The sequence below is a fragment of the Carcharodon carcharias genome, chromosome 4, assembly GCF_017639515.1.
Source record: "Carcharodon carcharias isolate sCarCar2 chromosome 4, sCarCar2.pri, whole genome shotgun sequence".
Taxonomy (NCBI): domain Eukaryota; kingdom Metazoa; phylum Chordata; class Chondrichthyes; order Lamniformes; family Lamnidae; genus Carcharodon; species Carcharodon carcharias.
This window is the reverse complement of record NC_054470.1, coordinates 74,939,398-74,953,897: the sequence shown is the minus strand read 5'-3', so window position 1 is coordinate 74,953,897 and position 14,500 is coordinate 74,939,398. Positions and strand designations below refer to the sequence as shown.

Here is a 14,500-nt window from a genome sequence, read left to right as displayed (position 1 = left end):
CCCAGTCTATTCAACACATGACTCCAGTCCCACAACAATGTGGTTGACTCTTAACTGGCTGCTGAAGCGGCCTAGCACGTGTCTCAGTTGTTGCAACAGTTCAAGAAGAAGGTCCAGACCACCACCTCGGGCAACAAGGATTGATCTTTAAATGTCTGCCCTGCCAACAATGTCCACATCCCAAGAAATTAAAAATAAAGTTGGCCTTGATTTTATCTCAGAGGCAGGGAGGGAACAGGTGGGTCGGTGGGGATCAATTTTGTGGTCAGGAAACCCAAATGAACAAGCTTCCTGCAGATCTAAATTTAATAAGAGAACCGAATGACCAATTTTTGTTTCTGTTTTCTGGCTGCAGCCAGCCAGATGGAGAGACTGGCTGATTGTTGGGCAAGTACAGCTTCAGGACTAGTCCACAACAGAAATGGAGAGGGAGGGAGGGTTTGGAAAGGCTAGGGATGATTGGAAGCCAGAAGGGACACCAGAGGGACTGAGGAAGATCGTGTCTAGAACAGAGAGGGGATTGGAAGGAAAGGTAGGGGTGCGAGATGCAAAAGGTTGGGAGGGTGTCTGAATATGGAGCTGGGTGGAGCAGGTAAACTACATTCAGCAGATAAGTGTAAAGCCTCTTATCTCCTGGTCCAGCAGCCTTCAACATCCTTTAACCTATGGGTTTCCCAGGCCCAGAAAGCCCAGCCAGGGTTATATTTAAAATCAGAGAATCATAGAAATTTACAGCAGAAAAGGAAGTCATTTGGATCATTGTGTCTTTGTCAGCTGAAAAATAGCTATTGAGCCTCATCCCACTTTCCAGCTCTTGGTTCATACCTCTTGGTTACAGCACTTCAAGTGCATACCCAAACACTTTATTTAAATCAGAATTTTTCTCTGTCTCTGTCACCCTTTCAGGCAGTGAGTTGCAGACCCCCATCATCATATGGGTGAAAACATTTTCTCAACTTCCCTGCAATCATCTAGCAATTACTTTAAATTTATTCCTTTTGGTATTGACCTCTCTGCTGAGGGGAAAAAGTCCTTCAGATCCACTCTACCTAGCTTTCTGGTAATTTTCTAAACCTCAAATAAATCTCTCCTCAGCTTCCTCTTTTGAAAGGAAACAACCCCAGCCTATCAAATCTTTCCTCATTACAAAAATTCTTCAGTCCTAGCAACATCCTTGTAAATCTTGTGTACCCTCTCTTGTGCTATTATATCCTTCCTGTACTATGGTGGTGGGAACTGCATGCAGTACTCCAGCTGTGGCCTAACTAGTGTGTTATTCATTTCCAGAATAACCACTTTGCTCCTATATTCTATGCCTCAGCTAACAGAAGAAGGCATCTTAGATGCCACCTTAATCGCTTTACATACCTGTCCTGCTACCTTCAGGAATCTGTGGACGTGCACTCCAAGATCCCTTCATTCCTCTACACTTCAGTATCCCAGTATCTATTGTGTATTTCCTTGCCTTGTTTGCCTTCTCCAAAGAAATACTTTACACTTGTCCAAATTGAATCTCATTTGCCACCCTTCTATTCACTTTACCAGCCCATTGATATCTTGCTGCAATCTACAGCTTTCTCCCCTTCCATCTTAAACTTCTTAATCATGCTGCCTACATTTAATCCAAATCTTTCATATATGTCATGGAAAACAAGGAACCTAGTACACAACCACAGAAAAATTACAGTACAGAAAGAGGCCATTCAGCCCATCATGTCTGCGCTGGCTGCAAAAGAAAAAATAAAAAAAACTAGCTGCCCATTTTAATCCCACCTTCCAGCACCTGCCCCATAGCCTTGCAGGTTACAACACTTTAGCTGCAGATCCAGGTGCCTTTTAAATGAGTTGAAGGTTTCAGCCTCAACCACCAAATCAGGCAGTGAATTCCAAACACTCACCACCCTCTGGATGTGGAAGTTTTTCCTCGTGTCCCCTTTAACCCTTCTACCAATCACCTTTCATCTGTGCCCCCTGGTAGTTGACCCTACTCCTAGGGGAAACAAGGCATGCCTGACCATTCTATCTAAGCCCTTCATAATCTTGTACAACTCAATCAGGTCACTCCTCAGCCTACTTGGTTCTGAGGAAAACAACCCCAGCCTATCCAATCTTTCCTCATAGTTGCAATTTTCAAGCCCTGGCAACATTTTTGTGAATCTCCTCTGTACTCTCTCCAGAGAAATTATGTCCTTCCTGTAATGTGGTGACCAGAACTGTACTCAAAATTCCAGCTGTGGTCCAACCAGCATTTTATACAGTTCCATCATTACATCCCTGCTTTTGTATTCTATACCTGGTCCAATAATGGAAAGCATTCCATAAGCTTTCTTTACCACCTTATCCACCAGTGGAACCCCACTGGAACAACATTCCAATGGCAAAAATACCTGCCCATCGTTATCCTTTGCTTCCTGCCAATGAACAAATTTTGGATCCATCTCGACACTATCACTTTGACCCCATGGACTTTTACCTTTCTGAGTCTACCATGTTGGGTCATGTCAAAAGCTTTGCCTAAACCTATGTAGATGATATTAATCGTGCTACCTTCATTGACCCTTCTTGTTGCCTCTTCAAGAAATTCAATCAAGTTAGTCAGACATGGCCTTCCTTTAAACAATTCATGCTGACTCTCCTTGGCTAATCCAGGCCTTTCTACATTAAGATTAATACGGTCTCTCAGAATCTTTCCAATAATTTGCCTACCGAGTTTAGGATGGTTGACTGTACTCAGTCTATCCCTTTCTCCTTTTATAAACAAAGGTACAATGCTAGCAGTCCTCTGGCACTATACCTGTAGCCAGACAAGACTGAAAGATTATGGTCAGAGACTAAACTAGTGGTTAATCCTGATATTCTACTTCATTATAATATTTAAATAACCAACCAATTCTCTACCCCAGAGGGTTGTGGATGCTCCATCATTGAATACATTTAAGTTTGGACAGACAGGTTTTTGGTGTCTCAGGGAATTAAGGGATATGGGAAGCTGGCGGGAAAATGGAGTTGAAGCCCAAGATCAGCCATGATCCTATTGAATGGTAGAGCAGGCTAGATGGGCTGTGCGGTCTACTCTTGCTACTATTTCTTATGTTCCTATGTTAACCTGCCACTAGTGATTAGGTAATTGCCCATTCCCAACATGCCTTTTAAAATCAGAAATGGATGATTTGGAAGCAGGTTGGGGTTGGGTTCCAGTTTTTTTAAACATGCCATCCAATCAAAACTCATCCATTTTTGCAAATTAAAATCCCCTTCATTGGATCTGAGAATATTAAAAATTGTAATTTTAAATGAATAAGCTTGAAGAGATGGTACTTATTTTTGTAGACTAAAAGTGATCATGCTCTAATTTAAGTGATACATTTAAACTAGTTCCACCCCCCACCCGCCCCAGAGCCCTGCTGTTATCAAACAAATTGGTGCTAAGTCTGTTTCTGGTGATAAACATAAGCCTTATGGGGGTCAGAGGTTAATAACTAGAAGCTTTTCTCCACCTTGTGCTTTGCATCTGGCTTTGTTAAATGGTGATTTGATAAAATAGTTCCCTAATAGTAGGTGCAAGAGATTGATGTGTATTAGATATAGAAAACAAGAATTAAAACGCACTGAATAACTAAATTATCCTCTTTCGAAACAGAGAACTCATTTTTCTAGAGAGCAGGAAGGGAATTAAGTTGAAAATTGTGTCACGTATGCTTAGTACAAGTATTTTAAATTCAACAAATGACTGTATAAGTTTCTGGCTTAGCATTCATTCACGTTGTTACATTTAACCGTTACATCAATATTAAATAAGTAGAAGGATGAAACGGTCCAAGGATTGAAGTACCATACTATTCAAGGCCTTAGGATAAAGGGTAAATGATCTGTTCCTGGCCTATGTTTGTCACTGTATGTGCCATTTCAATCTGCAACAGCTCAAGGCTACATATGCCTATACAAAAAGGTGACACTTAATACAAAATGAACTGGAGGATGGCCCATAAATTACAAGCTTCTGACTCCCTAAGGGGAGGCCATCTTGAACATATTTGTGCACAAAAGGATGAGACACATATTGGAGATGCAGCCAGAAGCCTTCCTCTATCTCTAGGGCTGTGCTTCCCCTACTCTAGATATGTCATATCCCCTTCTCACTTACTGATACATAAGCATGCACAAAACTGTACAAACATCAACTATTGTAACTTGCAAATCTGAACCAGCATCAGATCACTTATTCCTTTTATGTCATTGTTAATTACTTAGTCACCCAAGAAGTATAATTTTCAGCATATTTTTCTGTTGTTTTATTGTTACCATCTCTCTCTCTAGTTTCAGCAGCATCTAACTATTTGTGGTTTAACTTACCTTGGCATATGTTACCTTTCTCTTCATAGCCTTCTTTGCACATGCACTTCCCAATTGGGACTAACCATTCCCCATCAGCACTGCAGTACATTTTTGGAGTGTCATCTTTCACTGAGTTGTTGACACACGTGCCTGGCACTTCCACCAGTGAGGATGAATCAGCTCCTGTGATCGTATCTTCAAAGAAAGCAAGGTTATGGAATGTAGATGGGCACTTCTTGTAGTAGACTCGCACAGAGACCAGAGCAATACAGGCTCCAACATCTTGAAAGGCGAGGTAGAATCCCTTTTTAGAAAGAGGGCCAACATCTCGCACTTCTGTATTTAACTTCATGACTCGATCTCCAAGGTCGAGTTCTGTGAAACTTTCATCTGCAGCAATCGTGTCAATTTTTATATATTGATTTTCTCTGATGTTCCTCCCATCTTCATCATTGGATTCATAATGGTACACATTAAAGGTCTCTTTACAGGTCCCGAGACCTCCAGGGAGACTATTGCAGTCTCGTAGTGTAAATTTTAGCTCAATGAATATACGACGGGCTCCTTCACTGGAGATCCAGTTAGTCTGTAACCAGTTATTCTGATTTTGCTCCATAACATTACACACTTGGTATGTGTGTATGGGAGTGTAATTCTCATCAACCTCACTGATTTCTTCCCACTGTAGAAAGTAAACAAAAGTACAGCATTAGATAGAACATAGGAAAGCAACTGTTCAAATATTAATGAATTATAGTTGTCATGGTATATCTTTTGGGAAATCACAGATTTTTCATTATTAAATATCAAAGTTTGCAGAACTTGTAGTAAAAAATGTGCAATGTCAGGGGGATATTTTTTGTAACCAGATCACCTATACTACGCTGTAATTGTCTTTCTTTCACTTCTGTCTTTCACATTGTTTATCTTTCTCTTTCCCACTTTCTTCTGCCCCTTCTGCATTTTTCTTTCCTTGACCCTCCAGTTCTGTTTCTCTCTCTTTGTTCTTTCACTTCTCTTCCTCCTCTGATTCTCCTTCCTCCATCATTTCCATTTTTCCCCTTTTCTGTTTCTCTTTCCTGTCACTCTATTTCTCAGTTCCCCAACCTGTTTCTCTTCTTTGTTCTACTTCTCTATCTCTCCCAATTTGGTCCCTTTAACTCTGCTCTTATTTTTCTATTTTACAACTCCACTATGGCTTCCACACCAACCCCCATCCACCACCCCCACCCCCCTTTTAGTTCTGTTTCTCGCTCTCCTCCCTTCTCCCCTCAGGTTGTCCTCCATCTTTTTTTTGTCTGTCTTTCCCATTCCACTTTGGTTTCTTTCTCTCCCCTTGTCTCTCTCTTCCTGTTCCTTCACTCCATTTTGAGACTCCTCTTTCATTACAGTATTTTTCTTCTACTCACTTCTATTTTGTATTCTCCCTGTTACTTCAATTCTTTCTAATGTTCCTTTCACTTTTTTTTCTCTTTCCTCTTCTCATTCATGTTTACCTTTTTCCTCCCATTCTATGGGAGCCATGAACATGGCTTGGTGAAAGGGAAATCATGTTTATTAGAATTTTTTTGAGGAAGTAACAAGCAAGGTGGATAAAGTGGAACCTGTTAATGTGGCATACTTGGAAGTCCAGAAGGCATTTGATAAGATACCATATCAAAGGTTACTGTGCAAGATAAGATTACTTGCTATAAGGGTAACATATTAGCATGGATAAAGGATTGGTTAGCTAACAGAAAGCTGACAGTAAGGATTATTGGGTCATTTTCATGCTGACGAGCTGTAACTAGTGGAGTGCCACAGGGATCAGTGTTGGGGCCTCAGCTTTTTACAATCTACATCAAGGATTTGGATGAAAGGACCAAATGTATCATAGCTAAATTTGCCAATGACACTGAGAGGTTGGGAATTAAGTTATCAGAGGAGGTAGAGAGTCTGAAAAGGGATATAGTCAGGTTAATTGAGTGAGCAAAAAATTTGCAGATGGAATATAATGTGGGAAAATGAGAATTTATCCACTTAGGCAGGAAGAATAGGAAAACAATATTTTATTTAAATGGGGAAAGATCGCAAAATTCTGTGATATAGAGGAATCTGGATGCCCTGGTACATGAATCACAAAAAATTAGTATGCAGGTCCAGCAAGTGATTAGGGAGGCAAATGGAATGTTGGCGTTTATTGCAAGGGGAATGGAATATATAAGTTGGGAAGTTTTACTGCAGCTGTATGGGCTTTGGTGAGACCACAACTGGACTATGTACAGTTTTGGTCGCCTTATTTGAAAAAAGATATAATTGTGTTAGAAGCAGTTTAGAGAAGGTTCACATGACTCATTCCTGGGATTATGGGCTTATCTAATGAAGAAAGGTTGAACAAGCTGGGTCTATACCCATTGGAGGTTAGAAGAATGAGATGATCTTGTTGAAACATACAAGTCCTGAGGGACTCGATAGGGTGGATAGTGGGAAGACATTTCCACTTGTCGGGGAGTCTAGAATTAGGGGACACAGTTTAAGAGTAATGGGTCACCCTTTTAAGGTGGAGATGAGTTTTTTTTTTTCTCTGAGGGTCATTAGTATGTGGAAATCTCTTCCCAGAAAGTAGTGGAGGTTGGGATATTGAATTTATGCAAGATAGGGTCAGACAGGTTTTTGTGGACAAGGGAGTCGAGAGTTATGGGGGGCAGACAAGAAAGTGCAGTTGAGACCACAACCTGATCAGCCATGATCATACTGAATGGTAAAGCAGGCTCGAAGAGCTGAATGACCTTCTCCTGCTCCTAAATCCTATGTTCCTATGTTCTTATTTCCGTAATAATTGGCACAATACCCCTTTTAAGAGTTACATAACCAACATTTTTCTGTGAGAAGGGAGAGGCAGAGACAATGGACAGGTGTGTGGAAAGTAGCAAAATGTTAGGATTTAGATAGGCAGTGAGAGAAGGAGAAAAAGGATTTGAGGGAGCAGACAAGCACAAGCACAGCATTGAGGTTTGACTGGGAAAATTATTGCTGCAGCATTGAGACTTTGCAGATGGGGAGAAGCAGAGTTCGAATTCTCTGTTGTGACTGATGTGGACTCCAGCCCAATGGGAAAAACCAATGACTTAGAAATTAATTCACACTGGCCTGCCTAAATTGATAGGCACCTGTTATTATCGAAATGGTAAACTCCAAATACTCAATAGGTATCCTGAGAGTCAGGAAAGGGGGTGATAGCAGTGATCAGAGGGGGCTTGAGGTCACAAATGGATGCTGGAGTAGAGAAAGCTGAGCCTGAGAGCAGGCTATGTTTTTAATGTGGAGTTGGGAGAAGCACTCGTGCTCCTTCGGCCCCACATTCGGAATTTTTTAAAACAAATTTACCAGTTTGGTGGCAGCCTTAGGGCAAACCATTATTACAGAGGTTGTTTCAAACAGGCATTAGCAAATAAGGTGCCTAATAGCTGTTTCAGGAGCAGGCCTAGATGACTTGTTTTTTGTCTACACCAATGTGGCAGGTGGCACGCATCCAACCCGTAATGAGCGTGCATCTGCAATATTGGAGACTTAGGCGTCTGTTTAGTGCCTGAGAATGGAATGCAGCGTCATTGCTTCTAGTTCATAAGTCCATGTTTTTGTTGATTTAAAATGTTAAAATGTTAAAATCCCTAATTAGCCATTAACAGGTCCAGGCAGCGGGCAATTGAGGGGGTTGTCCCACCCAACGGTCTGCCCCTCTTCCGCAGCTACATTCGCAACCGGGTGTCCCTGGAGAGGGAGCATGCGGTGTCTGCAGGCACCCTCAAGGCCTTCCGTGCCCGGTGGGCACTCTGGAGACTGGGGTGCTTTATTGACCCTCTTAATCACAGTTTGATTTGATGTTTGTAAGTTTTCTTTAAACTTTGTCTTTGGTTTTACAGCTAACCTAACTTAGGGCTGTGTTTACTTTATCCTCATTTTGTTGATTTGGTTTATTAGATTGGCCCAAAAAGAGCTAAAATGTTAAAATCATGACAGTTCTGACTTCCTATAATGAGTGCACAGCCTTAATTACAACGTAACGTACAGACCATGATCCACAGCAATGATACTATTATAAAAAATATTTGGTATGTGTGTCCTTGGCATGATTAGTACTCTTCAATGAACCACCAGTCCTATGACATTCTGCTCATAATTTTCTAAGGTTTTTGCCTCTTGTGCAATGCCTACCCCTCACCCATCATTGTTAGCAATGTGTTCAACCAACTAGGCCCCACAATTTAAAATTTCTATCTTAAACTCTAATGAATCTCCAATTTCCTCTCCTCATTTAAGATCCTTTTTAAAACTCATCTGACTGACCACAATTTTGCTCACCTCTTCTACTAATAATGTCAGTTGTGGTTCAGTTAGTAGCATTCTCACCTCTAACCCAGAAAATTGTGGGTTCAAGTCCCACTCCGGGGACAGGATTTTTCAGATGGCAGGTTTCCTGCCCCAACACCTGACGAGTTGGTGGGGAATGCATCCCCACTGATCACTGCAGCTCCACAGGCACTTAACTCTCTGAGGAGTGTTAAATGACTGCAGATGGGACTTCCACCCCTCACTCAGAAGGAGGTTCTGCTTAGATGTCTGTCGGCCAATCTGATTGGCCGGCAGCTCTGTAGTCCCAGTGACGCCAGTGGCAACAGTGGTCAAGACTGAGACTACAAGTAATCCCCAGGTTCTAAGTCTCGGAGACAGGACCAAGTACATTTTGGCAGGGGGCAGGGGAGTCATTGGGGGGAGGGGAGGGGAGACCAAAATAAAAAGGTGGCCCTTGAGGGAAGCGCCCCTTCCCCACATCCCCTTAACACCGGAGGCCGGATCAGGGTGACCTGCTGGGCTTCCCCCACCCTCCGCCCCTGAACTACTCCTGCCAGCCTCAAAATTGAGGCTTAAGGGCCTCAATTGCGGTGAGGACAGGTAGGCCGCCCTAGACCACATCAAATAGCGGAAAGATTAGGAGCAGGCAGGAAGGTGGGAAGCCCAGCCAAGGAAATTTACAGACCCACCCCCCACAAAACCCACTTCACCTGCAATCTTAAAAGTGGGGGAATCCTAAAATTCTGCCCAGGACTTCCAACACAAAAGTCTAGGTTGACAATCCAGTACACTACTGAGGAACTGTCTTTCAGATGAGATGTTCAACTGATGCCCTGTCTGCCCCTTCAACTGAATGTAAAAGATGCTAAGACACTGTTTCAAAGAAGAGCAAGGGAGTTAGCCCTAATGTTGTGGCCAATGTTTAATCTTCAATCAACATCACAAAAAGCAGGTTATCTGGTCATTTTGACATTGCTGTTTATGTCAGCTTGCTATGTGCAATTAGGCTGTTGCATTTCCTACATTGCAACCATGACCACTCTTCAAAAGTATTTTTTAAAAAGTGATTTCATTGGATACAAGTGCTTTGGAGTGTCTTGAGGTCATGAAAGGTACAGTAGCAGCAGGGTGTACCATCTACAATACCCGCTGCTGGAATTCGCCAAGGCTCCTTAGACAGCACCTTCCAAACCCACAACCACTACCCCCTAGAAGGGCAAGGCCAGCAGACACATGGGAACACCACTACCTAGAAGTTTCCCTCCAAGCCGCTCACCATCCTGACTTGGAAATATATTGCCATTCCTTCACTGTTGCTGGGTCAAAATCCTGGAACTCCCTCCTAACAGCACTGTGGATGTGCCTACACCACAGGGACTGCAACGATTCAAGAAGGCAGCTTACCACCACCTTCTGAAGGGTAATGAGAGATGAGCAATAACTGCTGGCCTAGCCAGTGACAACCCCATCCATGAACGAATAAAGAAATATAAATGCAAGTCTCTCTTTATATAATTCCTACTTTGGCTTGGTGTCTTTTCATTACCCTGTAAAGAACGTTGAGATATTTTTAAAGATCAAAACAGGTAATTAGGATGCACAAGACCCAGAACTGAGGAAAGCTGTAGATGTTATGGATGGCTGCAGGACTAGGGAATATTACAGAGATAGGGAAGGGCGAGACCATGGTGGGATTTGAAAAGTTTACGGCACTATTGGACCAGCAGTCAATATAGCGAGCACAGGAATGCTGGATAAATGGGATTTGGTCTGATTTAAGATGCAGCAACAGATCTGGATGAGCAGTGGTTTACAGAAAGTGTAAGATCGGAGGCTGTCCAGGAGAGTCTTAGCCTAGTCAAGTCTGGAGGTAACAAATGCATGGATGAAGGTTTCGGTAGCAGGTGAGCTGTTGCACAGACAGAGACATGATGATGGAGGCGATATGGGATCAGAAATTATGAACTAACCAATGTCTTTTAAGGACTCATCAGTTTTCTGTTTCTGAATTTGGGCTTCAATCCTCAAACCCAAAGAGATAAGTACCCAGGTCAAGCTATATAAAGAAAACCATTGACTGTAATTTTTGGAAAACTATATTAATCTATAGCCTAGTGTTTTAACACTTCTGATGGTGAATACTGCTGAGTTTTAGTTTCTACCTTTGATTATCTTCAGTTACTTTAACAGGTTAAATATCGCTAAACTGATTGTTGCCCCACTGCCCAAACATGTTCTGTAGATCCCAGTTATTAAATCAACTTGGCATTAAAATAAACACCTGTACTATTTACTATTCAAGAATATAAATGTTTTTTAGTCACAATTACTGAAAAGTAAAGTAGCTGAAATAGCATTGCTAATCAACAAACACTTGCAAGGAACTAATATTAAAAAGATCATCCCAACAGGCACCACTTTTACAGAGGAACTAAAATGTTCTCCAGGGAAAGGGAGACTAAAGATACCACACGCATTATACATACATAATTATGACTATGCACCCAGAATGATGAACAGTTTTTACCCCTTTTGTACAGTACCATTGTGGAAGAAATGGTAAAGCTTCCTTTGAAAAAGGTGATAATTATAGCAGGCTTCTCACAAAGAAATTCAGTGATATGTTGTTTTGCTCTTCAAGATAATCATATTATACAAAGCAGGATATAAACTTAAACTATCCTCATTAATCATCCTTCCTCAAAAGAAATAAGGTTGGTCTGATTAAATGGAATAACCTTGATCATCTCTGGACTTTTCTGCATTCACTGCTCAGGCTAATCAGAATGTCATTCCCTTATGTCTGAATGACCTGGTAACAGAAAACCTTCTAAATTTGTGCAGCCACGTGCAAAACATTCTTGTACCCAATTCCCCAGACACTAATCTGTCCATAGCTTTTCACACAGATAATATTACACTTGCAGCTTAGTCTCAACAACTGCATCCATAAATCAATTTCAGTCCAGCTTTAATTATCTATCTGTAATCAGGGGCTATTCAGGCCAAATTTACATCTCATTCCTGCTGGCCAAGTAGTCCACATTAGTCCTTTGAAGCTTATTCAAGCTTAAGTTATTATATTCTCTAATAAACATTGAAGTCCTTTCAGCCTGATCTTCATGAGCAGCATTAATGTATCTCACTAGCAGAAATGTCTATGAGTAAATCAGGATTCTGGTGTTAAAGATATAAAAGCCTCCTCGCACCCAATAATGGGCTTGTTTTATGCTGCCCACTTAGACTGTCCTTGATGTTGTAATCATACAGCTGTCTCAACTCCAGCAGCAGCAGCAGATGGAATCAGCTTTGATTCCAGTACACCCCATAATTATTATAGCATTGGACCAAAACACCAAATTTAATCATACACTGAATTCTGCTGTTACATTGCTCGTCCCCTGCCTTCTGAATGACCATTTATCAAAACCTAACTGATCATTGTGCATTATGACATGCTCTGTATGCTATTTTTTTTAAATATGCACATCCTGTTTTTCATTGCAAGTAAAATGTATCTAATAAGCATATATGAATGAATTTCCACTAAATATATATGTGAAAACCAGATTACAAGAATCCATAATTAAAGTTGTTAAGAGTCATTCAGCTAAGTGGAGCTGAGCAGATTAATCATATGTAGAGAGGGTCTTCTATCCTCAGCTGTTAGCATAACAACTACCACATTCAATAGCTCTTGTAGAGTGGGGATAGGAATTCGTCTTTGCATAGCAGAAAGAACAGTAGGTGCTCACTAATTACAAAGAAGGGCAAAGATGAGTTTTTTTTTATGAAATAGTGAAAGATATGTGAGCCCATTTATCAATTGCATTTCAGGAAAGATGAATTTTCGAAGGGAACATGCTATGAATGCTGTGAAGCTTGCAGCTAACAAAGCTAATTGCAAAAATGTGGATCCTGTACTGCAAAAGGAAGAAAACAATGCACACTAGTTTTCGTGCTGACATGGTAGTATAATGTATCCTTAACACCATCTTTAATGAAGCACATTTGCTGTAAGTTGTACAGTCTGTACAGTAACTAAGAAAATCCAAAGTGAAAAGGGAACATTTGGCCCATCAAATCTGAGTCAACCAGAGCCAGTGAGGGGCCAAGATATCTGAGACTTCCCTCCGCTGCCGTTTGTAAATTCGATTTAAATCTTTCCCACACTTCTTATGAAACTAAAAATAAAGTTGTGCTTTCATAGTGTTTTAGTTCTTAATTTCCCTATTCAGCAGATATTCATCTAACTTGTTTTAAAATACATTTTCTGTGAGTTTGTTCCACGTCCGTGTCCATTAACCTATGGAAAATAGTTCATTCTGAAAATTCTGGTTCATTTAGAAGTACAGAACTAGCACAAATTGGCAAAATGTTGATCCTGTGTGGTAATTTAAAATGCATGGTACAAATTGGAATCTATCTGAGATCTCATTTTTATTTCTATTGACTGTAATAGGAGAGGTCTGGGGAAACTTCTGAAGATATGAATGCATAGCAGAATTAATTGGCATTTGGAAAAGTATGGGCTAATAAATGAAAGGCAAATCATGTTTACCTAACTTGATCGAGTTCTCTAATGAAATAGTAGAAAGGGTTGATGCACATAGTATTGTTGGTGGTGTGTATGTGGACCTTCAAAAGGTTTTTGACAAAGTACCAAAATCCAAAGAATGGACTTGCTAACAAGATTAAAGCCCATGGGATTAAAGGGAGGGTAACACTGTGAGTATAAAATTGTCTGAGGGTCAGCAGGCAGAGAGTTGTGGTGAATTGTTGTTATTCAGATTGGTGGGAAGTATACATATTCCTTGTACACCCCTGGGGTCAGTAGAAGAATCACTGCTGTTTTATTTGTATTTTAATGACTTTATCTTGGGTGTACATGGCATCATTTCAAAGGTTGCAGATGAGAAAAATCTTGGAAATGTAGTAAACAATGAGATAGATGGTAAGAAACACCAAGAGGACATGCATAAACAAACTGAAGAAATGTGTAGACATATGGCAGATAAGAATTAATGCAGAAAAGTGTGAAGAGATATGTTTTGGTAGGAACAATGAGTAGAAGCAAGTTAACTAAATGGTACAATTTTAAAGGGGGTGCAGGAGCAGAGAGAGATTGTGGTATATATACACAAATATTTGAAGATGGCAGATCAAGTAAATGCTGTTGAAAAAGCATATGAGATCCTTGGCTTTATTAATAGAGGAATAGAGTGAAAAAAAGGAAGCAAGGACTATGCTAAACCTGTAATTCTGGGCACCAGACTGGCAAGCTCTTGCAAAGGGTGCAGAAGAGATTTACTAGAATGGGAACAGAGATGAGGGGTGTCAGTTATATGGAGAGATTAGAGAAACTGAGCTTGCCTAGAGCAGAGAAGATTAAGAAGCAGTTTGATAGAGGTGTTCAAAATCATAAAATATTTTTATAAAGAAAATAAAGAAAAATTCATCCAATGTCAGATGGGACAGAAACCATAATACACAGATATGAGGTGGTTGGCAGAAGAACAGTAACAACATAAGGATTTTTTTTATGTATACACTGTGAATTGTTGTGATCTGAGACGTCCTTGTATGAAGGGGTTTTGAAGCAAATTTAATAATGTTAGAAAAGTACTTAAAGGCAAAAAAATGGGTAAAGAGCAGGGAGGTGAGATTAATTGACTAGCTCTACCAAAGAGCTGGCACAGGCATAATGGTCCAAGTGGCCTCATTTTGTGCTGTATCATTCTATGATTCTCTGTAAAATGAGCTGCCAGTTTGGTACCACCAATTCTATGCAACTGCACATGGTTAAAATTATCCATTATGTGTGGGAGTAATT

General features: G+C 40.7%; 1 protein-coding gene across 5 annotated transcripts in view; it reads right to left on the bottom strand.

The window, feature by feature from the left end:
* The window catches only part of LOC121276977 (ephrin type-A receptor 5-like), a 373,321-nt gene that overhangs the window by 299,882 nt on the left and 58,939 nt on the right, over nucleotides 1-14,500 (bottom strand). For 4 of the 5 annotated variants that reach the window (XM_041185740.1, XM_041185741.1, XM_041185743.1 and 1 more), the window contains exon 3: nucleotides 4,354-5,017. In XM_041185740.1, the coding sequence (XP_041041674.1) occupies nucleotides 4,354-5,017 (664 nt within the window). Of the gene's footprint in view, nucleotides 1-4,353; nucleotides 5,018-10,637; nucleotides 10,724-14,500 lie in introns of all 5 variants that reach the window. The other variant, XM_041185742.1, reaches the window with a different exon arrangement.